Source organism: Nicotiana tabacum, chromosome 24 (assembly GCF_000715075.1).
Source record: "Nicotiana tabacum cultivar K326 chromosome 24, ASM71507v2, whole genome shotgun sequence".
Classification (NCBI taxonomy): domain Eukaryota; kingdom Viridiplantae; phylum Streptophyta; class Magnoliopsida; order Solanales; family Solanaceae; genus Nicotiana; species Nicotiana tabacum.
The window spans coordinates 40,610,075-40,633,653 of NC_134103.1; the positions used below are offsets into that span (position 1 = coordinate 40,610,075).

At 37.9% G+C, this 23,579-nt stretch overlaps 2 protein-coding genes across 4 annotated transcripts; one reads left to right on the forward strand and one right to left on the reverse strand.

Annotated features, from left to right (window-relative positions):
• Window positions 1-344: 344 nt before the first annotated feature.
• On the forward strand, window positions 345-3,028 carry LOC107816811 (peroxidase 57-like). Its single transcript, XM_075248332.1, has 2 exons — window positions 345-1,264; window positions 2,008-3,028. The coding sequence occupies exons 1-2, from the start codon at window positions 467-469 to the stop codon at window positions 2,752-2,754; spliced, it is 1,545 nt and encodes a 514-aa protein (XP_075104433.1). The 5' UTR covers window positions 345-466; the 3' UTR covers window positions 2,755-3,028.
• Window positions 3,029-3,088: 60 nt separating this feature from the next.
• LOC107816814 (protein POOR HOMOLOGOUS SYNAPSIS 1) lies at window positions 3,089-12,035 on the reverse strand. Of its 3 annotated transcripts, XM_075248331.1 has the most exons (8): window positions 11,612-12,035; window positions 5,147-5,263; window positions 4,296-4,361; window positions 4,103-4,206; window positions 3,805-4,001; window positions 3,666-3,727; window positions 3,512-3,539; window positions 3,089-3,209 (listed from the first exon to the last, which is right to left on the reverse strand). In XM_075248331.1, exons 1-8 carry the CDS (start codon window positions 11,927-11,929, stop codon window positions 3,151-3,153), a joined length of 951 nt encoding a protein of 316 aa, XP_075104432.1. In that variant the 5' UTR covers window positions 11,930-12,035; the 3' UTR covers window positions 3,089-3,150. The 3 variants fall into 2 exon arrangements, 1 of the variants encoding a protein (XP_075104432.1); XR_012706803.1 differs by lacking the exons at window positions 3,089-3,209; window positions 3,512-3,539; window positions 3,666-3,727; ... (1 more) ...; window positions 4,103-4,206; window positions 11,612-12,035 and adding an exon at window positions 6,398-11,160 and having other exon boundaries at window positions 4,338-4,361.
• Window positions 12,036-23,579: the final 11,544 nt, after the last annotated feature.

The following is a 23,579-nucleotide window of genomic DNA, read 5'->3' on the forward strand; positions in this document are numbered from 1 at the left end:
AGATAGCCACTTGTGATAGCACCATATAAAGCATGGCCAATTTTTAAACACTATTCAAAACTAAGTTGTTTTGTAACAAATAAATAAAATTCGGACAAAAATATCGCTAACTTTAACACGAGAAATTTCAGATCATCAGGCCTAAAGTTAAGCTCTGCCAAAGGCAACACCAGACACAAAAATCTAAAGTTGAAAGCTCTAAACTTAAAACCACAACTTCGGATCTTCGGGAGAAAACCTATGTACATCAAAATTAACGCAACCACATACCAAAAGTTATATGTCCTGGTCTCCTACTCCTAGCAACTAGAAAAAAGAGAAGAAAAATATGTTGTTAGATAGGTTAGAAAGGACCCCCTTATTTTGAGGGGTGAGATCATTAGTCCAACCAAAATTAAATAACTACCTAAAGACTTAACAATGGTAGCCTCAAGTTCTTCCCTCTCAAAAGTTTATAGGCTTATAAATGCCAAATATTTGTTATCAACAACCACCATGCTTTAGAAAGATGGCAGCGAAGGCGAGAATTTTTGCAGGTCTTTTTCTTATTTGCACGATCCTCCCTTCTCTGTCCTCAGCATTTGCAGATCATCTTCCTGAAGTTTTCCTAGCGAACGATTCTGATAAAAATGATGTGCCAATCCAAGTTAATAATGTTGCTCATGTCAGCGACGACGATGATGATGCAATTTTTGATCTAGATGGTAGTAAAAAGGGGAAAAAACTGAAAAGGGCATTGAAGAAAAGGGCACAAAAACAGCATGATCTGTGGGAAAAAATTCTTGATCATGACATCATTGAAGAAAGCCAACCTGAAGAAGATGCTGCACCTGTAACTCCAACACCTGTGCCTGTCAATCCAACCCCAACACCCGTACCTGTTGATCCAACACCTAATCCTGTGCCTATTAATCCAACGCCTAATCCCGTGACCGTTAATCCAACACCTACGAATGTGCCTGCAGGATATCCAGGAGCAACTCTACCACCTGTGACAATAGGATATGGGGGTGCACCTCAAACACCTAATCCATCAGCCACACAAACACCTGTGCCTGTACAGCCAGCTCCAGGGCAAGAACATCCAACACCAGAAGAAATTAAAGAGATACGTAAACATGCCGGATTGAAAGTGGGATTTTACGATGAAACTTGCCCAAAAGTTGAGAAGATTATTAAGGATGGCATGATCAGGGCTTTTGGGAATGATTCCAGCATTGCTGCTCCGATTCCCCGCCTTCTATTGCATGATTGCTTTGTCAATGTAAGACTTCAATCCTTACCTCAATATGTAGATTCTATGATGATGTTCTCAGGATATTCAGTAAGAAACATATATGGTAAACCTCTGAAATTCTTCAATAGTTTCAGATCTTTTGGATTGCATTTGATATGTAGCTGCTCATTTAATGAATTCAAAATGACTGAATCGATCTTTATTTTGGTGGTTAAGATACTTTGGGTCAGTTTCATTATGTGGAAACTTTGGAGAGAAAATGAACTTGATCAGCTGATCCTACACTTCCCACGTTTTGCAATGAATAGGGGCAGAGCTACATGGTCTGAAGGGATTTCAATTGAATTCCCATCATTGAAAATTAAACCGCAAATTGGGTAAAACAAATTGTTCTTTTATACATATAAATTGTTAAACCCTCTTGACATAAGGAAAACTTCTAATAAAGTGGAAAGATGGTTCAAGAACTGCATTCGGCCACAGGTTGGAATCCGGGGTGTGGCATTCTCGCATTTTCTTAATCCCCTTAGTAGAATTTTTGGCTCCACAACTGGCAATGAAGGCAAATTTTACTATTCTTGCAAAACTTAAAGGAAAATGGAACAAGCCCAAACTATCTTCAACACATTTGCAAATTTTACTCTATTGACCAAATATTTCAGCTTCCCTTTTCGTCCACTTTCTTTCGCAGGAAACAGGCTTTCCTGTGCTTTCTTGATAACCAAAAATAACATTAAAGTCTAATGAAAGTTCATTTATCTAATGTATAGGGATGTGATGCATCACTATTCCTAGACCAGACACCAAGTGGGGCAAGGGTAGAGAAGCTCGCCAACTCCAATGGACCAACAGTTAGGGGATTTGATCTCATTGACGAGATCAAGGCTGAGCTTGAGGCAGAATGTCCCGGTGTAGTCTCGTGCACAGATCTTTTGGCATATTTATCAAGGGATGCCTTTGTTGTATCCGGTGTCCCTCACTACGACGTGCCTGGTGGACGTCGTGATGGAATGGAATCCCTTGAAGCAAATGTTCCCGGCAACCTCCCACTTCCTGATAATACAGTGGATATGTTGATTGACCTCTTTAAAAGGAAAGGCCTGAATGAAGAGGATTTGGTGGTTTTAATTGGTGCCCACTCCATTGGAGTAGCCCATTGTTTCAGCTTCCTTTACAGATTGGATAATCCTCAGAAGGCGGCCATGGTAGATCCAAGGCTCGCTGGAGTTATGAGATTCACATGTACCAACCAAATGAATACTTTGGCTTTTGATACCACCACACAGTACAAGATGGATTCTATTTACTACAAGCAGCTGACTGAAAAGAGAGGACTACTTGAATCAGATGTGCTTTTGAGTGAAGATCCCAGAACAAAGGACTATATCCAGAAGTTTGGTCATGACCAATCAGGATGGTTCAATAAGTTGGGCAAGGCCATGAACAAGTTGGCTTCAATACAAGTGCTCACTGGTGACCAGGGGCAGATCAGGAAACAGTGCAGGGCTGTTAACTGAAAAACTGGATATAAGGCTCTCCATCAAAACAGAACTGGTTCCTCTCTTTTTTGTTTTAACCAACTTTTACTTAGTAGCTCATAGGACTAATATAACAAACATACAAATGGTGCATGGGAGATGAGACTTGCTCATCTACAACAAATTAAACAATACGTGCAAAGCAAGTCCTTATCTAAAATGAGATCACAATTTTGTACTTCCCAGTTCTACGTAAGATAGCTAATGTAATTGCTTCAACAGACAATGCACGGAAAAAAATTCTCTTGTACAACTGCTTGCTTGTTTTGATGTGTTCTGTGAGCAAATTGGGAAAGAAAATGAAAAAAACCTCCCATGTTTGAAGAATTAATAGGTAATCAGCTATGATTTTTTTTTGCATCAGCTCTGGTGCAGCTACAGCACTGTATTATCTCCCAATTCACGGATGACTTCCTCAACTTTGACCAGCATATCTATCAATATCAGCAATTCAGCAAATTAGTACTCTAAACCAGTCAAATCAGCATCTGCATGTAGCTGCTTTTTTTAACAGTGAGTGATTTTTTTACAACTCGTACATATTACTTAGCAACGCTTTATTTTACCATGGTTTGAATAGTAATCAACTTCAAGAACAGTGACTTTAAGGCTTTTCCATCCATTAAAAGGAAAAAGTAAATAAATTTTAAAAACAAAAAAAGAAGGTATTTTCAAGTAATGTGCATGCTCCATCGACCAAAACCTAGAAAAGGGGCATTAGTATTTAAAGACATACCTTGGAATGAAGAATCTTCTAGATATTTCTGCAAGACAATAAGCAGGTGGATCATACAAATGGAACACAGTTATGAGCCGTCCAGCCATTTAAAAAATTTCAGCGAAGCAGAATGTTAGTTGATCTCTATAAAAGATATAGACAGAAACAATACCGCAATTTGGTCTTTAAGGTCAACCTCCTTCGTCGTACTCGACTGTGCAGCAACTGCATTCAGTTAACAATTATTTTCGGTGTTTAGTTTTGAATCAAAAAGTGGGGAACTTCATGAAAAGTCGACTGATGAGAACCACCTTGATCAACTTCAGGGCCGCAGTTCATCAAGAAGGACGTGAAACTGGGAGGAAAAGCTGAAAGAATCTCCTCAGCTTCGCGATTTAGTCTCATTTCCTCTGTATGTGAACCTTGAGAAAATCCAGGTGCCCAGGTCACTGGCATATGATGGGAACTAGAGTCACCTGAAGCTGTATATATCCATCCTTCATTGTCCCTGACAAAATCAAACCTTATGTAAATTGTACTTTAATATCCTAATTGGCTAAACTCACGGGAGGATGTGTCAAAGCAACTGCAGTAATCAGTATATGTCACCTTTGTGAAGCTCCACCGAAAGGAATAAACTCAGATTGAGAAGATATCACTGAATCAAATTCAAGACACGGAAGAGCAGGAGGACTTGCACTGTCCAACTTTCCCTAAGAATTTTACATACGAAAAGCACGTGAAGGAAGAAAGTTGTATATTGTAAGTGAACTCGTAGAGAGAATCATAGAGAATTATGCACCTTTAAAACATTCATGAAATTCTCTATCTCGTAGATTGTCAAGAACCGCAGGACGAATTTCTGAATCTGCAAAAATAACAGGATAATTGAAGTCCAACATTAGTGGTTTTATCATAGGACCTTTCCACATAGTTCTCTGTATCAGGATTAGCAGAAAAGAAGTCTCAGACCATCATATATTCCACTTTGAGTTCTTTCAGTGTGCCCTTTATATGACAAAGCCTCAATAGAATAATGTCCTAAGTTTGAAAGCTAAAGCAAACATTACGACTAGGAAGCTTGAGTAAATGATTCAACGCGTGTAACAGCTCTGTGAAGTGAACTTCCCATGATATATGCTCTCAGAGGGCCTGTCTATTATCTTAAGTACCAGATGGTACAGAGCTTGGATAAAATGCAGTAGTCAAGTTAGAGAGCCCGAGTCTCAAATGCTTCAAAGTCTTAAAGAAAAGGATGTCATCACTCCCACGTCATAGTATTGAAACTTCAAGTTATGCACCTAAAAGATACTTGTTCAGAACAATTAGCTTACTGCATATAATACACGTGTATCTCCAGAAAACTAGCTACTTCAAGTTTCTTCCATGCAACTTTTCGTTCTTATTTTAACTTCATTTAATGCTCCATTCGCCTCTTTGCATTGGACATTTGGAGCGTGAGGGAGGTTTGCCTGTCCCTAGAGCTACTTTCATTTTAATCTGATTCTTAATCTCGTTACTTCTCTACACAATAGTTTTCCTGGAAAGAAGAAGTTTCAGCTGAAAACAATGGGGGTTTAAAGAGAGCATGAGGTTAATCACACTTATAGCAAATTCATTAATGACTTCACAAAGACTAATTAATGAGCTCACCTGGCCTACAGAATCCCTATAGCTCACAAAGACAGCTCTAGTTCCCCTTGTTGGAAAACCTGACACACATGAGACCTGAGGCCATGAGAACATCAGCCTCGAAACGTAATGCTCTTCCTGCAAGAAGTAAATAATGAAACCAAAAAAGGTCAGAAACACGGAACTATTCTGTTAGCCTCTCCATGCAGAAAACTTGATAACTGTAACATTGTCTAAGAGCTTATGAACCACAGCAAGTGACATCCATTGTTTTGCAGAACTATGAGACAGCTAATAAAAATCAGAACTGATAATGCACAAGACTAATGCTCGTGCGCTTTGCTGTGTAATCTCTTTAAGCTGTGTAAGACAAGTTTATCTAACAAACAAAGGGTAACACAGGTGCCACTATGCTACCAAACAGAGAACTAATACATCAAGAGTACACTGCGTCCCTAGTACTCAACGAAAAAACTGGCATAGGCCCTCCCCTGCAACAGTTTTCTACAGTGCGCTTAAGCTATTCATATTACCTATGGATTTCTCTGTACCCATGACATTTTTACCATCAACTATGTAATTTACCCTCTGGGAAAAGACAGCATTATTGTTTGCCCAGAATGGCACGAAGAAATTGCTTTTATTAAAGCATTGTTGTGTTTATCAACAGAATGAATACCAGTTCTCCAACACAGAAAAAGTGAGATTGCATCAGAAGATCGAGTATCAACAAGTTCAAGCAAAAATTGACTCTAAAACTCAAAGTTACATTTATGTTTAATAAACAATTACTATATCATAAATTTCAGAATACATTTCGACTTCAACTAGATCCTTCAGAAATTCAGCTAACAGAAGTTCAATACAAAAGAAGAAGAAAGAAGACAAAACATAACGGTAAAATGGAAAGAAGCAATAGACCCTTATAATGGCTCTGTGAGCTAGAGCGAGCACAAGGATGAAACCGCGACAAGAAGAGAAAGCATATCATAAGATCGAGTATCAATAAATTCAAACTAAAATTAACTACACTATACAATTGAGAGCTCTCAGTAAACTAAGATTGCATCATAAATTCACAATCAGTGACAACTAACAATCAAATTCAAAAAGTTATGCATTGTCCTTTTTTATTTCAACTCATCCTTGAGCAAGTCAGCAAACAAATATATGAATCCAAAGAGGAAAAACGAAAACAAAACCAAAGCAGTTACATATTATTTTTCAAAAAAGTAAAATAGCGGGAAAACAGAAAGAAGCAGTATCTCTCACGAGGACTCTGTGAGCGCTGTCGAAGATGAGAATCAAAATGACTGAAGTTTCTCCATTGACTTCCAACTGATAGGACTGCCCCCAAGTAGCACAATATACCCACTCACAAACTTTCTTGTATCAGGGCAAGCAACCCAATCTGAATCACAATATGCACTGACAGTGTAGTTAGGATCATTGGATAGAAATATTCCCAAAGTAGGATCTTTCTTCAAGTATCTAAGAACATGTATGGCAGCCTTTAGATGAGGTTCTCTTGGTTCCTGCATGAACTGGCTCAAATGTTGAACACTATAGGCTATGTCCAGTCTAGTATTTGTCAGAAAGTTTAGTTTCCTAACTAGTTTCCTGTAATACCCTGGATCAGACAATAAGGCTCCATCTTCACTCCTCAATTTGATGGTAGAGTCAAGTGGAGAGCTGACAGGAGAGTATGTCAAGCAATCATACTCCTTTAGTAGGTCCATAGTAAATTTTCTCTGGCAAACCAGTACTCCATCAGCCTTATACAACATCTCTAGCCCCAAGAAATAATGTAACTTCCCAAGATCCTTTATCTTGAATTGGTTGTGCAGGAATGCCTTCAATTCTTTGATTTCCTCCAAGTTGGTCCCAGTAATAATCACATCATCCACATATACAGCCACAAAGACTGCTGAGGTCCCCTGTTTCTTGTAGAATAATGAGTAGTCACTAGCTGAATGTTTGAAACCCCTGGAATGCAGGGATTCTGTCAACTTATCATACCATTGTCTGCTTGCCTGTTTTAGACCATATAATGACTTTCTAAGCTTGCATACTAGATTTCCATTAGGTACCATCAGTCCTTTTGGAACTTCTATATACACTTCTTCATGTAGATCCCCATGAAGAAATGCATTGTTAACATCTAGTTGATATAGGTCCCACCCTCTCTTTACTGCAATGCTGATCAGTGTTCTGACTATGGTCATCTTTACCGCCGGTGAAAAAGTCTCTGTATAATCGATTCCTGCTTCTTGTGTGTATCCCTTCACCACTAGCCTTGTTTTGAATCTTTCCACACTTCCATCAGCCTTGTGTTTGATCTTATATACCCATTTACAACCTATAGCTTTCTTTCCTGCAGGCAGTTCAACTAAATCCTAAGTATGGTTAGCATATAAAGCTTCAAATTCCTGTGTCATTGCCATTTGCCATGCAGGATTCATGGATGCCTCCTCATAAGAAGATGGCTCACAATCATGTGAAATGTTTCTAAGCAATTGCTGACTTTCAGAATGCAAGACATTTAGAGAAACATATTATTTACTGTTACAAAATGTTTGAATGATGTGGGAGTGGTGTGAGGTTCAGGTTCTGTATCATGATGTTGGAGAGTTGGTAAAGAATACACATAATCTTTGAGGTGTGCAGGAGTGGTGTGTGTTCTGCCTGATCTTCTAGGTTGTGAGGAATTTGTTTGTGAGGGATTTGGTTGAGATTTATTATGTTCAATGCCTTGAGACTCAATATGTTGTATCTGTGTGGGACTGTGGGTGGTTGAAAAGCAGGGCTATTTTCTGGAGATATGTGTGAGCTTGGCATATTTTGGTTAGATGTTGTTGGATTAGGTGGAGAAAGAGGTGCAGCATTATCTGATACATGCATATTGGTAACAGAAATTGATGCATCCTTATCATAAATGTTACAATTATTTGGAGTGCCAGAGGTAGAATAAGTACAAGATGGATTAGAGTTCATCAGATGCAAAACAGAAGGAAAACTAGAATTTTCAGGTGAAACTGCAAAAGGAAAAATATTTTCATGGAACACTACATCTCTAGATATGTGTATTCTCTTTGTGGCCAAGTCTAGGACCTTATAACCCTTTGTACCAAAAGGATAACCTACAAATACATAGGGTGTGGCTCTTGGTTCAAACTTGTCTCTGTGAGATTTTAGTAAACAAGGATAACATAGGCATCCAAAACTTTTAAGTTGTGAGTATTTGGGCTTTTTGTTATACAGGAGTTCAAAAGGACTTTTGTTATTAAGAATAGTAGATGGAAGCCTAATTATTAGATAGGTGGCTGTTAGAATACACTTCCCCAGTACCTTATAGGCAGTTTGGACTGGTAAAGTAGGGCCCTTGTTCTTTCAAGTAAGTATTTGTGTTTTCTTTCCACCACATCATTTTGTTGTGGTGTGTATGGACAAGTTTTCTGATGCACTATGCCCTTTTCTTGGAAGTATGTTATGATTTCATTGTTGGCAAATTCCAGACCATTATCAGATCTAATGGTTTTGACTGAGGTGCCAAACTGATTTTCAATTATGGATAGAAACCCTTTAATAGCATGAAAAGTGTTGCTTATGCAGCTTAAGAGGTGAGTCCAAGTTGACCTGCTAAAATCATCAACCGTGGTAAGGAAATATTTGTAATTATCATGTGTGGACATATGGTAAGGGCCCCATAGGTCTACATGGAGTAATTCAAAAAATTTGGTGGATGAAGTGGTCCTTTCAGGGAATGGCAACATTGTCTGTCTGGCCTTAAGGCAGATTGAACAAATGAAGGGTTGTTTGGGAGCAAAATTGGCTGGTATAGTAGATATTTTTCTCATTTTTACAAAGGGTATATGACCTAGCCTATTGTGCCACAAGTAGTCAACATTATTTCTAGAAGATGTAGAACATACAAGAGAAGAATTCACACTAAAAGGATCAGTTTTATTGCATGAATGGATAGTATTTACATTGTTCAATGGATAAGATGACTCATTTATAGTTGACAATGAATGAAATAGATGAGATTGATCCTTTTTCTTACTAACATTGTTATCGGGAATGGAAAAGCAGGAATGAGGTAAACTGAAAATTGAAGTAGTAGATGGACTTGAATCTAAACAACTATGACACTTTGAACAGAGAAAATATAATCCACTTCTTGCCTTACCAATCTCCAGAGGCCTCTTCATTAAAGGGGCCTGCATTAGACAAAGATATTTGTTGAAGTTAACTATACAATCAAGGTGCACTGTTAATGAGTGGATTGAAATGAGATTGTGTTTGAAACTAGGTACATACACGACTCGAACTGAAGTTAGTTTAGGACTAAGGAAGGCATCACCAATTTCTGTCACTTTCACCTTATATCCATTAGGTAAGGTCACAAGGAAAGGATAAGGTAGGGTTCTGATGTTAGTGAGAAAAGACTTTCTATATGTCATATGGTTTGAAACTCCACTGTCTAAAATCCATAAGTCATCAATTGAATTTGAACATTTACATGCAGTTGTTACGGCTATCTCTTTATAAGTACAGCAAGTTAGAATACATGCAAAGTTCACAGCTCCACTAGTGATGATGTTTGGATTTTCCCTTGCAGTGTTGACCTTGAAGTTCTCCAGCAAATTCAACAACTGGTTGTATTGTTCCCTCGTCAGGTTCTGAAGGTTTTGGTTGTGATTCCTGTTGTCAGCATCTTCACTATTGTAAGCTTGGATCTCTTCACACTGACCATGAACATTTGCAGCAGATCCTGTGTTTCTACCTTTTGTAAACTTGAAGTCTTGTGGAAATCCATGTATCCTATAGCACTTCTCCCTGGTATGCCCCGACTTTTTGCAATAGTCACAATACAATTTAGATCTATTAGGGGGAAAATTAGGCTTGTATGAGTTCTGTCCTGTAGTGTTGGCTTGTGGAGTGGTAATTGGTTCTGAATCTGTTGTTTCCTGGTCCATTCACATTCAAGGAGGTGAATTCCATGGCTAGGCGACCACTTGGTCTAATTTCTCTCTGTTTTTCCTCCCGAATATGGATGGAAAAGGCCTGTGCAATACTAGGTAGGGGATTCATCATTAGAATACTTCCCCTAACAACTGTGTAGACTTCATTGAGTCCCATTAGGAATTGAATCAATCTTCGATCTTGCTCTGCCTTGTACATATTTGCTTTAGCACCACAGGTGCATTGACAACCACATTGAGCGTGTGCATTTAAGGTATTGAGTTCCTCCCAGAGTATTTTCATTTTTGTGTAATATCCGGTTATGTCTAGGGTTCCTTAATTTAGGTCGTTGATTTCCTTTTGCAATTGGTAAAGTTTTGCCCCATTTGTTTGGTCATACCTGTCCTTAAGCTCTTGCCATAACTCATTTGCATCACTCACGTATTGTAGTCCATCAGCTAAATCCTTTGAGAGTGAGTTCAGAATCCACGACGTCACCATATCATCGCATCGTGCCCATTGATCGTAGGTCGCTTCTCCAGCATTATGTTTCTTACACTTTCCTGTGATGAATCCAATTTTGTTCTTCACAGAGAGAGCTCTGAGAACGCCTCTTCTCCAGGATCTATAACCGGTGCCGTCAAATGTCACCGGTACTAGCACAGTCCCAACACTTTCCGACGGGTGCATGTATAGCGGGTTGGTCGAATCTAAAATTGTAGTAGTATCATTGGTATCTTTGTCTCCAGCCATGAATTGAGGTAGAAAATGACAGGAATTTGAGTCAATTGAGGGTTGAAAATGTGCAAACCAGTGATTTCTAGAAGAAATTACGAATTGAAAAACTTCCGATTTGCGATTTCAAATCGGGTGAACACAACGAAGAAGAAAATGAAATACGGACTAGACGTAGATCGGAGATTGCGAGTTGTGCTCTGATACCATGTCGAAGATGAGAATCAAAATGACTGAAGTTTCTCCATTGACGAACCTCTCTAAGCTTCAGAGAGAAGGTTCTAGATGAGAGAGGAATTGGAGAAATGAATTCTGTATATTTCCCATATGTAAGAGTAAAATGTTAAAATGTCTAATTACAAAACTACCACTATCACTAACTCAACTACTCTATTAGGCCTACACAACTAATATACTCATAAATATAACCATTCTCAATAAGCGCAGTGAAGAAAAGGATGAAACATCGAGAATAAAGAGATCAAATTATAAAATCGAGTATCAACAAATCCAAAGTAAACTAACCTATGAAATCAAAGGCACATCAAATTGAAACAAAAATTTACATCAAAAAAGTCACAAAAAAAAAAAAATAATAACATTCAAATTGTTCATTTTCTAATTCAATTTCACCTTGAAAAAATAGCAAATAAGTGTATCGATCCAGAAGAAATATATAACGAAAGTAAAGCAGTTGTTTCTTTTGTTTTGTTTTGTTTTTTATTTATCTGGAGCATTTAGAATTCGAAATAGTTGTAAAAACAGAGGGATGCAGTAAGCGCTCACGAGGATCATGTGATCACGGATAGCGAGGACGAGGATGAAACCGCGATCAGGATCGGATCTATCAGTGCGGAGTTTGAGAGAAACGAGGGAGGAAGAGGAGATCCATTTGCCGCCTTTACAGTGCTTTCGTCTGGTGGAAGAAAGAGGGATGAGGGACGGATGAGAGGGATGAGGAGAAGCTGGAGGATAGAGGATGAACCGAGCGTATTCAACTTCCCACTGGTTTGTTACGGAGGCGATTGCCATTGACGCCGGCGGCAGCTCCGACTGCTCTGCCGCCGCTGTTGCTGGCAGTGAAAGTAAATGTGATCCCGCCATTTTTCAAAATTCTACTTTGGAGTTGTTTTAGGTGCTTGCGGCATGTACCACGGGTTTTGAGCTTAGATCACGCTAAAAGCAACACTATATAGCAAAAATGGTTGCATATTAGTATTAATTTGAAATTATTATAAAAAGAAAAGATAAAAGGAGAGAAAATATGGATGTGCAATCTTTGTGATTGAGAAATGAGAATATATGCTTTGGTAAAATTCTCGAAAATATAGTAGTAATGTAAATCATTTTAGCTATAAATTCGTATATTTTTCTTGTCCTAAAAATTGCAGAAATCACGTGAGGCAAAACATCTATTTCTTAACTTATATTTTCAAGTAGTTTCTTACTTCTTTTTAAACTAAAATTGATATACGTAGAAACTATACAAGAATTGTTATGATTCATATTTTTTTGTAAATTCTAGATATTCATAGATATTGGCAAAGTCGAAATTAAAAAAAAGTTGTGTGACTTAATAAAAAGAAGTTGTGTGACTTGATAGATTGGCAAAGTCGAAATAAAAAAAAAGTTGTGCGACTTAATAGATGTAATACGTACTTACATATAAAACACGGAACAAAATATTGATTGTATTAAGTATTCTAAACTCTAAAAGCATGTCCAAAATTTCAAAGTTTTAGCATTAAACTTCTAAAAGTGACTTCATCTTGCCTTCAAGAGAATTAGTTCGTTTGACTAATCTACCTTTTAAAGATTTTAAAACTTTTCACAAGACCATTTACATTATCTTGTGATTTTTGACATGTGATTTAACAAGTTACCATACTCTCATCACTAAACTAAAGATTCTATATTTTATATTCTCGATAATTAAATTGAATTAAAAGCAATATATATATATGTTAGAGGCGTTCAACTCCACTTGCTTTGACCATTCAAAGATCAGAAGGATGAAAAACGACATATACTCTATATAAATTCTTAATAGTTCATTTTCTTTGCCATTTCCTCAAAGTTTTAAGATGCGAATTAATGATGCTATTATAGCAAACAACGCAATTGTACTTTGTTTGTAGGATGCAAAAAGAGTAGTAGCTGAAACACTCTAAGAGAATAAGAGGAATAAATAAAAGGTAAGAAATATAAATATAGTCGTGTTTACATCAAATCAGTGAACACGCGACATGTGTTTTATTATCACTTAATCATGATTAGTTTGATATAAATATCGATCGTGAACTCAATGACGGACCAATGTAGGTGCAATTATTAGCACCTAATCTTACGAGGTAGTAATTTTAGATTAAAGTCAGTTGAGTATGCAAAGCAATATTTTTGATACCATGTACAAAGCAATATTCTGGCCAAGATAATGGCTTTTCACAAGAGCTTTACATTATACAACAGACCACAGTACAGAGTCAAGTCGACAAGTACAATAAGGGCTCTTCTAGAGTATGATGTGTAAGCCTACAAGAACTCTTTTAATTTATGTGCTAATACTGAGTACTCGTGATTTAAAAATCTTGAGTCTGCCATGTGAACTACTAGTATTTACCGTAAGCAGAATGTAGTAGGCAATAATGCTAGAGATAAAGTTGGTAAAATATGCCTTAAAGTAAAGGAAAAGGAGAAATTAAGATGTTAACCACTGATCTCATGTCCGAATCCTAGTATAGAGTTACATTTGTTAGGAAGTATTGGGTTTGTGTACGATGGTATGAATGTGAAATGAAGAGATTCCTTTTATAAAGGGATCGTACTTTGTCCCATGCACGAAGAGAAAAAGTTATTTGTTGGGTTTAAATAAAAAGGCACTTCTACTATCTTTTTTAAAAAAAAAGTTGAAAAGAAGTCAAAGTCTCGCACCATCGCTAGCTCGTCTTTGGCTTCAGTCAAACGATTGATTGATTAATTTTTATTGACCAATAAATATTTTCGCAAAGGACTGAGAACCATAAGGTGAGCTTCAAAATACTAGCACAACCTGCTCCCACGGACTAAGGGGGTGTGGGGACAACCATGCTACCACTTTTACCATATATGGCTCTAGACGACCCAAGAGTCCACCACTAGAACCCAACCCTTAAGAGGCTAAAGAAACCAAAGATTTACGCAGTCGTTGTGCTTGCTTTGTGCACCGGCACAGAAGAATTCGAAACTGCTCAGCGTACTAGCCCTATAACGGAGTCAGATCCAACCACACTCTCTTAATATAAAGCGAAGCAGGACCATTGGCCCGATTTAAACAAAAGAAAGCTGAAATAAAATAAAATAAAATAAAATAAACAGAGAAATCGGGCTAAGAACAGTGCCCGCTCCCTTGTATTTGGGGAAGTTGGACGGTCGTTCCGCTCTTTTGGACTTTCTCTATTCTTTTTTTGTTAAAACAAATACAACTAAAAAAGACTGCTAGGATTTTTAGATTGATGGCATATGTATAAGCATTCATTCATCTTCTTCGATCTTCCTTGGAATATCCATCATCTTGGTCTTGACCTTGTTGAGCTCTCCCTGATCGAAAGTTCCTATTTTGCTGTCTCTTTGATCGTCTCCGACTTCCTAAAAAATAAGAGTACTTGGGGTATCTCCTTTTTCGCTTTTCTTTCTTTCATCTTCCTAATTCGTTAGGTAAGCTTCATGCCTGCCTGACTAAGGTAAGGGGGGAAGACCTCATTTCTAGATTCATTTTCTTTTAGGAACATGGCTCGTTCATTCACTTGCTCATGAACTTACAGCTTCGCTAGAAGCGACGAGGGGGGATGAGGAAGCCCAACGACTACATGAGGGGAAGCTTCCATAGAAGCTTTACCCCTTGCTTTATAGAGATAGTTCATGAGAGAGTTATGAGCTGACTAAATGACTAGATTCTCCCACAACTCTAGCTAAGCTAATCGTCTTAGTTTTCTTTAATTAAATCAACAAACTTTGTGATTGATTTAGGGTGGCGATTTTCTGTGAGTTCTGAGATGTGAGCATAGTCATTCGGTCTAGACAAAAGATTAGGGAAGATAAAGAAAGAACGGTAATAGAAGCAAGAAAAGAAAGAAATTATGACTTCACCAACCACTTCGGCCTAATCATCCCACTCACTTAAAAGTCAAAAAAAGGGAAGTTTCTGTCTTAGTTTCACTTTCTTGAACTGGTTATTAGCGCGCAACATGCCCTTGCTTGGTGGGTCGTTAATTAATTAGTTTTAAAAATGATCATGGAAATGTATTGCAGGCTTTTCCTATTCATCAACTCGAACCTCATTCTTTTGTAGTTGATGTTACGAATTAGCCTCACTCTTCAAGGCAACAACTTTGCTCAACATTTTTTGTCGATTGTCAGCTTGTTCAGCTGACCTCAAAGGATTCCTCTCAGCCCTGTAACATCAACTTAGACTTAAGGTTGGCATGCCTCATTCTTGAAGCTACATTCTGTTTCTTAATCGATCTTTCCTACTTCAATAGACCTATACTTTATCGTATCGAAAAAATAAGGAAATTAAATTAATATGATTTCCCGCCAGATTTTGTAATAGTCACCAGGAAAAAGTGAGCAATCACTTTTTGCCTTTTCACTATCCCTTCTTCTTTGCATATATAGTACTTAAACAAAGTAAATGTCAAGTGTAATTTGCTCCGTTCTTTGAGTTCGTCGAAATTCTGTAACTTGAAGTGCTGCTATCACAGAATCGTGCATTTCGCTCTATCTTGAGAGGAATTTATCTAAACTTTGGGCAATAGTAAGGAAATTAAATTTCTTGAGAACATACAATGCAAGTTGTGGGTTTGAAAATTCATTTTGGTTTAACTAACATTCTTTAAAGTTTCCGTTTTCTCAGTTTATTTATTATTCTAGTTTCTTTTTCGAATATGGATAGATAACAAGGAGCACTTTACCTTCCAATACGAGACTTTTCGATACGAATTCAAATTTAATCAGAGCCCATATGAGTATCGGGCACCGAAAGAAAAAAAGAAAGAAAGATATGTAGGTGGCTTATGCACCTAATATAACTTTCATTTTAGGAGAGCAATGTTTTAAAAAATCGATGTTGGAATGTACTTGTGGATAAGCTTTGAGAGTGGGTTGATATCTTGCGAAATAAAAAAGTTTAGACAAATACAAAATGTTATGTTAGAAGGACTATTTTGGTGAACTTGCAACAAGAAGCGTCGATGGTTTGAAATACAAATTAGAATATGCATCAAATAACTTATTGTGAAATCATGATAGATTACATTTACCCCCTACTAATGAGTGGAAGGGTTTTTAAATTTTTGACTTAATAGAATTATTCCCGATCAATATTCCTGTATTTGGTAAATATTAATTCTGCAAAATATAAGTTAACGTAATGAAACAATAATAATGAATTCGAGCCCACTGAATTCACAGTGTTTCCTTAAGGAATTTAATCCCCTCCTAGTACCCAAGGTAATGGATTATTTCCTCCCAGGATAGAACGAATAACACACTGGTGTAGCGGTACTTCAAACCCCAGTGTTTCGGCGAACACAAAGTTCGGTAGCAAATCACACTTACAGTTGCTTTGTTTGAAGTTAAAAAACAATGCAGAACGAAGGAGTATATACTCAGAAAAACGTATGGAAGTTCTGAGAGGAAGGAATGCAATGTATAGCCAATTTGTTGAGTTCTTGTTTGTTGAGTTTTTTTGTTTCTTTCTTCAACATTTGCTGCTCATTTATATAGCAACCAAGAAGGAGTGCAAGACCAAAACGTCCACCCTTCATGGTGGAGCAAGCATTAAGTGTTTGTGGAGCAAGCACTTCATGGTGTGTGGAGCAAGCACTTCATGGTGGGAAGACCATTATCCGGCTGCCAATTATCAATACACGGATTGGAAAATATCCGTTACAAATACGGATAATCTTACGTTAATATTTACTATTAACAAATAAATTTGGTCCAAAAAATTAATCAATCAATCGATCATTTGACCAAATCCAAATCCAAATCCAAATCCGAATCCGAAGCCGAAGCCGAAGCCGAAGCCGAAGCCGTAGCCGTAGCCGAAGCCGAGCCGAGCGAGCGAGCGACGACGACGGCGCGAGGCTTGCTTTCTTCTTAACTCTTTAAGAGCTACAAGAAGAGCAATCATATATATACCCACCAAAAATGTCTTCCACTTCCAATATGGGACAATGTCTTATTGTTAAGAGGGGGAAACTTAAAATTTTACTCAAAATTTCATTTTCCCTCCATTTCCCATTCACCCTCATTTTAAGAATATTACATCTTAAAATAAAACCTCAACAATCCCCCACATGAATGGGGAATGGCTATATCACGGAAGTATGCATGAAAAACTGTGTGATTTACAAGCAAGGATTAATTGCATCTGGATAAGTAGGTTTCCCTTTGAACTTTCCGTAGTAAACTTATGTCGGATATACTCGGTCAATCGGTAGATTTGATATCTTTGAACCGTCGATCTTTGGTGTATACCTAGACAACCATAAGTCACACAATCAACCCTTAACCGTCTTTGGTTCTCATTGTTGTGTTCGTTTCAGCCATGAACACCGCCTGGTTCATAAGTGCGTAGAGAACTGGCCTTACAAAGTTCTCCTTGAAGCGGCTCACACTTCACACTTAAATAGGTGATTCCTAAACGTGTCATCCTGTAGATACACTATTTGATATACCCCGTATCAAATTTAGAAATCATTAAAAAGCCTTAATGCTTTATCCTTGGTACTGAACATTGTCTCATCACGAGAATGGACTAAAATTTTATTTGACAATGTTGAACCGTCATTAATGACTTTGTTTGATCTCTTTGAACCTAGATCTTGGGATCTCCAGTCTTCTAGGTAGAGTTACCGCCACAATGACTTGTTCTCGGCCATAGCCCCATTCCCCTTGATGATTTCTCAACTACCTCTCTAGTTAGGCCTTTTGTAAGTGGATCCGACACATTATCACTTGACTTTACATAGTCAATTGTGATAATTCCTCTAGAGAGTAATTGCCTAACGGTTTTATGTCTTCGTCGTATATGACGAGATTTATCGTTATACATGACGCTCCCAGCCCTTCCAATTGCCGCTTGACTATCACAATGTATGCATATTGATGTCAACGGTTTGGGCCAAAATGGAATGTCTTCCAAGAAATTCCGGAGCCATTCAGCTTCTTCACCGGCTTTATCTAAGGCTATGAATTCAGCCTCCATTGTAGAGCGGGCAATACATGTTTGTTTGGACGACTTCCAAGATACCGCTCCTCCACCAATAGTGAAAACATATCCACTCGTGGACTTAGAATCAGTTGAACCGGTGATCCAATTTGCATCACAGTATCCCTCAATCACCGCAGGGAAATTACTGTAGTGCAATTCAAAGTTCTGGGTATGTTCTAAATATCCCAAAACTCGTTTCATTGCCATCCAATGAGATTGGCCTGGATTGCTCGTATATCGACTCAGTTTACTTATAGCACAAGCTATGTCTGGTCGTGTACAATTCATGATATACATTAAGCATCCCAATACACGAGCATAATCCAATTGTGATATGCTTTGGCCTTTGTTCTTTGCTAATGCAAGATTCACGTCAATTGGAGTCTTTGCAACTTTAAAGCCCAAGTGCTTGAATTTTTCAAGTACTGTCTTAATATAATGAGATTGTGACAATGCCAGACCTTGAGGAGTCTTATTGATCTTAATTCCCAGAATTAAATCAGCAACTCCCAAGTCTTTCATATCAAATTTGCTATTGAACATACGCTTAGTAGCATTTATGTTGGCAATGTCATTACTCATTATCAACATATCATCCACATATAGGCAAACAATGACTATGTGATTTGGAACATTTTTAATGTACACGCATTTATCACATTCATTTATCTTAAAACCATTTGACAACATTGTTTGGTCAAATTTCGCATGCCATTGTTTGGGTGCTTGTTTTAGTCCGTAAAGAGACTTAACAAGTCTACATACCATCTTTTCTTTACCTGGAACCACAAACCCTTCGGGTTGTTCCATGTAAATTTCTTCCTCCAACTCTCCATTTAAGAAGGCCGTCTTAACATCCATTTGATGAATTTCAAGACCATACACTGCAGCTAATGCTACTAACATCCGTATGGACGTAATTCTTGTAACTGGAGAGTATGTATCAAAGTAGTCTAGACCTTCTCGTTGTCTATACCCTTTGACTACGAGCCTTGCCTTGAATTTATCAATAGTGCCATCATCTTTGATTTTTCTCTTAAAAATCTATTTAGAACCCAAAGGTTTATTTCCAGGAGGAAGATCAACCAATTCCCAGGTATGGTTGTTCAATATGGATTCTATTTCACTATTGACTGCCTCTTTCCAAAACAATGATTCCGAAGAAGTCATAGCTTCTTTAAATGTTTGAGGCTCATTCTCCAATAAGAAAGTCACAAAATCTGGTCCAAATGAAGTAGACGTTCTTTGACGTTTACTACGTCTTGGATTCTCCTGATTACATGTACTTTCTTTTGTTTCTTCCCGAGGTCGTTTAGATCCTTCACCAAACGACTCACATTCCTTTTTATACGGATATATATTTTCAAAAAACTCAGCATTATCTGATTCTATAACCGTATTATTATGAATCTCGGGATTTTCTGATTTATGAACCAGAAATCGATATGCTTTACTATTTGTCGCATATCCTATGAAAACACAATCAACGGTTTTCGGTCCTATCTTTACCCTTTTGGGTTTAGGAACTTGCACTTTTGCCAAACACCCCCACACTTTAAAATAATTCAAGTTGGGCTTCCTTCCTTTCCATTGTTCATAAGGAATGGATTGTGTTTTGCTATGGGGCACTCGATTTAATATTCGATTAGCCGTAAGAATGGCTTCCCTCCACAAGTTCTGTGGCAAACCAGAACTTATCAACAACGCATTCATCATCTCCTTTAATGTGCGATTCTTTCTTTCCGCAATCCCATTAGATTGGGGCGTGTAAGGGGCTGTTGTTTGATGAATAATTCCATATTCTAAACATATTTCTTCAAAAGGAGATTCATATTCACCACCCCTATCACTTCTTATCATTTTTACTTTCTTGTTAAGTTGCGTTTCAACTTCATTTTTTGTATTGCCTGAATGCGTCTATTGCTTCATCTTTACTATTCAGTAAGTAAACATAGCAATATCGAGTACCATCGTCAATAAAAGTTATGAAATACTTCTTTCCACCGCGAGATGGTATTGACTTCATGTCACAAATATCTGTGTGAATTAAGTCTAAAGGATTCGAATTCCTTTCAACTGACTTATAAGGATGTTTAACATACTTACATTCCACACATATTTGACATTTTGATTTTTCGCATTCAAACTTGGGCAGTACTTCCAAGTTAATCATTTTCCGCAAGGTTTTATAATTGACATGACCCAAACGCACATGCCATAAATCATTTGACTCAAGTAAGTAAGAAGAAGCTGGAATATTATTATTATTTTCAACAACCATTACATTGAGATTGAAAAGGCCCTCGGTGAGGTAACCTTTTCCCACAAATATTCCATTCTTACTAATTACAACCTTGTTGGATACAAAAACGCACTTAAAACCGTGCTTAACAAGAAGTCCAGTAGAGACTAAATTCTTTCTCATTTCGGGAACATGAAGGACATTGTTCAAAGTCATGACCTTGCCAGAAGTCATTTTTAGAAATACCTTCCCATATCCTTCAACTTTTGCTGTTGAAGCATTTCCCATATAAACTGTCTCTCCGGGTTCAGCAAGAGCATAGGTAGCAAAAGCCTCTCTAACTCCACAAACATGGCGAGTGGCTCCTGAATCAAACCACCACAGTTTAGGATTTCCCACCAAGTTACATTCAGAGAGCATGGCACACAAGTTATCAACATCATCATGGTTTACTACCATGTTTGCTTGACCCCTTTTCTTGTCTTTCTTCGGAGCACGACACTCCGTAGATTTGTGTCCGGATTTCCCACAGTTGTAGCAGTTTCCACTGAACCGCTTCTTGCTTGGGTTGTATTTCGGACCAGAAGCCTTCTTCCTCTTTTTGTTAGCTTCAACAATATTTGCTCCCATTATTGTTGAATTTCCACGGCCTCTCCTTTCAGCAGCTTTATTGTCCTCTTCGATTCTCAACCGAACAATGAGATCTTCAAGGGACATTTCCTTTCGTTTGTGTTTCAAATAATTTTTGAAGTCCTTCCACAACGGAGGCAACTTCTCAATCATTGCTGCTACTTGGAATGCTTCGTTGATTACAAGACCTTCAGCAAGTAGATCATGAATAATCACTTGCAATTCCTGGACTTGAGTAATAACAGACTTGCTATCTATCATTTTGTAGTCCAGAAATTTTGCGGCAACGAATTTCTTCATCCCGGCATCTTCAGTCTTATATTTCTTTTCAAGCGCATTCCACAATTCTTTGGATGTCTCCATGCTACTGTATACATTATACAGATTATCATCCAGTCCGCTAAGAATATAATTCTTGCATAAAAAATCAGAATGCTTCCACGCTTCAATCACGAGAAAGCGTTCATTATCTGGAGTTTTATCCGGCAGATCAGGAACATCTTCCTTGATGAACTTCTGTAAACATAACGTAGTTAAGTAGAAGAACATCTTCTGCTGCCAGCGTTTGAAATCAATCCCGGAAAATTTTCCGGGTTTTTCTGCCGGTGCCAACGCCGGTGTTCGGCTTGTCGTTGCGTTGGCAGTCGCCATCGGAACAACTTGGTTTTCGTTTTCAGTCATCATCTTTTCAGGGAAAAGAATGACACAAACAAACGTTTAATACACGTTTTCAAACTGGAGTAAAAATCACGTAGATTTTAATATCCAACAAAACGCCACGAAGGCTTTACTCTCCAAAACGGGAGTACACAAAACCACAAAGGTTTTAGTTTGCAGAATAATAAGAATAACACAAGTACAGAAATAAATATTAAATTCCTTAAGATTGTTATTCCCGGTCAATATTCCTGTATTTGGTAAATATTAATTCTGCAAAATATAAGTTAACGTAATGAAACAATAATAATGAATTCGAGCCCACTGAATTCACAGTGTTTCCTTAAGGAATTTAATCCCCTCCTAGTACCCAAGGTAATGGATTATTTCCTCCCAGGATAGAACGAATAACACACTGGTGTAGCGGTACTTCAAACCCCAGTGTTTCGGCGAACACAAAGTTCGATAGCAAATCACACTTACAGTTGCTTTGTTTGAAGTTAAAAAACAATGCAGAACGAAGGAGTATATACTCAGAAAAACGTATGGAAGTTCTGAGAGGAAGGAATGCAATGTATAGCCAATTTGTTGAGTTCTTGTTTGTTGAGTTTTTTTGTTTCTTTCTTCAATATTTGCTGCTCATTTATATAGCAACCAAGAAGGAGTGCAAGACCAAAACGTCCACCCTTCATGGTGGAGCAAGCATTAAGTGTTTGTGGAGCAAGCACTTCATGGTGTGTGGAGCAAGCACTTCATGGTGGGAAGACCATTATCCGGCTGCCAATTATCAATACACGGATTGGAAAATATCCGTTACAAATACGGATAATCTTACGTTAATATTTACTATTAACAAATAAATTTGGTCCAAAAAATTAATCAATCAATCGATCATTTGACCAAATCCAAATCCAAATCCGAAGCCGAAGCCGAAGCCGAAGCCGAAGCCGTAGCCGTAGCCGTAGCCGAAGCCGAGCCGAGCGAGCGAGCGACGACGACGGCGCGAGGCTTGCTTTCTTCTTAACTCTTTAAGAGCTACAAGAAGAGCAATCATATATATACCCACCAAAAATGTCTTCCACTTCCAATATGGGACAATGTCTTATTGTTAAGAGGGGAAAACTTAAAATTTTACTCAAAATTTCATTTTCCCTCCATTTCCCATTCACCCTCATTTTAAGAATATTACATCTTAAAATAAAACCTCAACAATCCCCCACATGAATGGGGAATGGCTATATCACGGAAGTATGCATGAAAAACTGTGTGATTTACAAGCAAGGATTAATTGCATCTGGATAAGTAGGTTTCCCTTTGAACTTTCCGTAGTAAACTTATGTCGGATATACTCGGTCAATCGGTAGATTTGATATCTTTGAACCGTCGATCTTTGGTGTATACCTAGACAACCATAAGTCACACAATCAACCCTTAACCGTCTTTGGTTCTCATTGTTGTGTTCGTTTCAGCCATGAACACCGCCTGGTTCATAAGTGCGTAGAGAACTGGCCTTACAAAGTTCTCCTTGAAGCGGCTCACACTTCACACTTAAATAGGTGATTCCTAAACGTGTCATCCTGTAGATACACTATTTGATATACCCCGTATCAAATTTAGAAATCATTAAAAAGCCTTAATGCTTTATCCTTGGTACTGAACATTGTCTCATCACGAGAATGGACTAAAATTTTATTTGACAATGTTGAACCGTCATTAATGACTTTGTTTGATCTCTTTGAACCTAGATCTTGGGATCTCCAGTCTTCTAGGTAGAGTTACCGCCACAATGACTTGTTCTCGGCCATAGCCCCATTCCCCTTGATGATTTCTCAACTACCTCTCTAGTTAGGCCTTTTGTAAGTGGATCCGACACATTATCACTTGACTTTACATAGTCAATTGTGATAATTCCTCTAGAGAGTAATTGCCTAACGGTTTTATGTCTTCGTCGTATATGACGAGATTTATCG

What these genes read in the sequence shown, in the direction of transcription:
- LOC107816811 (XM_075248332.1), top strand. Translation starts at nt 467, where the DNA reads ATGCCAAATATTTGTTATCAACAACCACCATGCTTTAGAAAGATGGCA. An exon ending in TGCATGATTGCTTTGTCAAT is followed by an intron (nt 1,265 to 2,007) that starts GTAAGACTTCAA and finishes TCTAATGTATAG; the next exon opens with GGATGTGATGCATCACTATT.
- LOC107816814 (XM_075248331.1), bottom strand. Translation starts at nt 11,929, where the DNA reads ATGGCGGGATCACATTTACTTTCACTGCCAGCAACAGCGGCGGCAGAG. An exon ending in ACCTTAAAGACCAAATTGCG is followed by an intron (nt 3,540 to 3,665) that starts GTATTGTTTCTG and finishes ATTGTCTTGCAG; the next exon opens with AAATATCTAGAAGATTCTTC. An exon ending in AGAAGATTCTTCATTCCAAG is followed by an intron (nt 3,210 to 3,511) that starts GTATGTCTTTAA and finishes TGATATTGATAG; the next exon opens with ATATGCTGGTCAAAGTTGAG.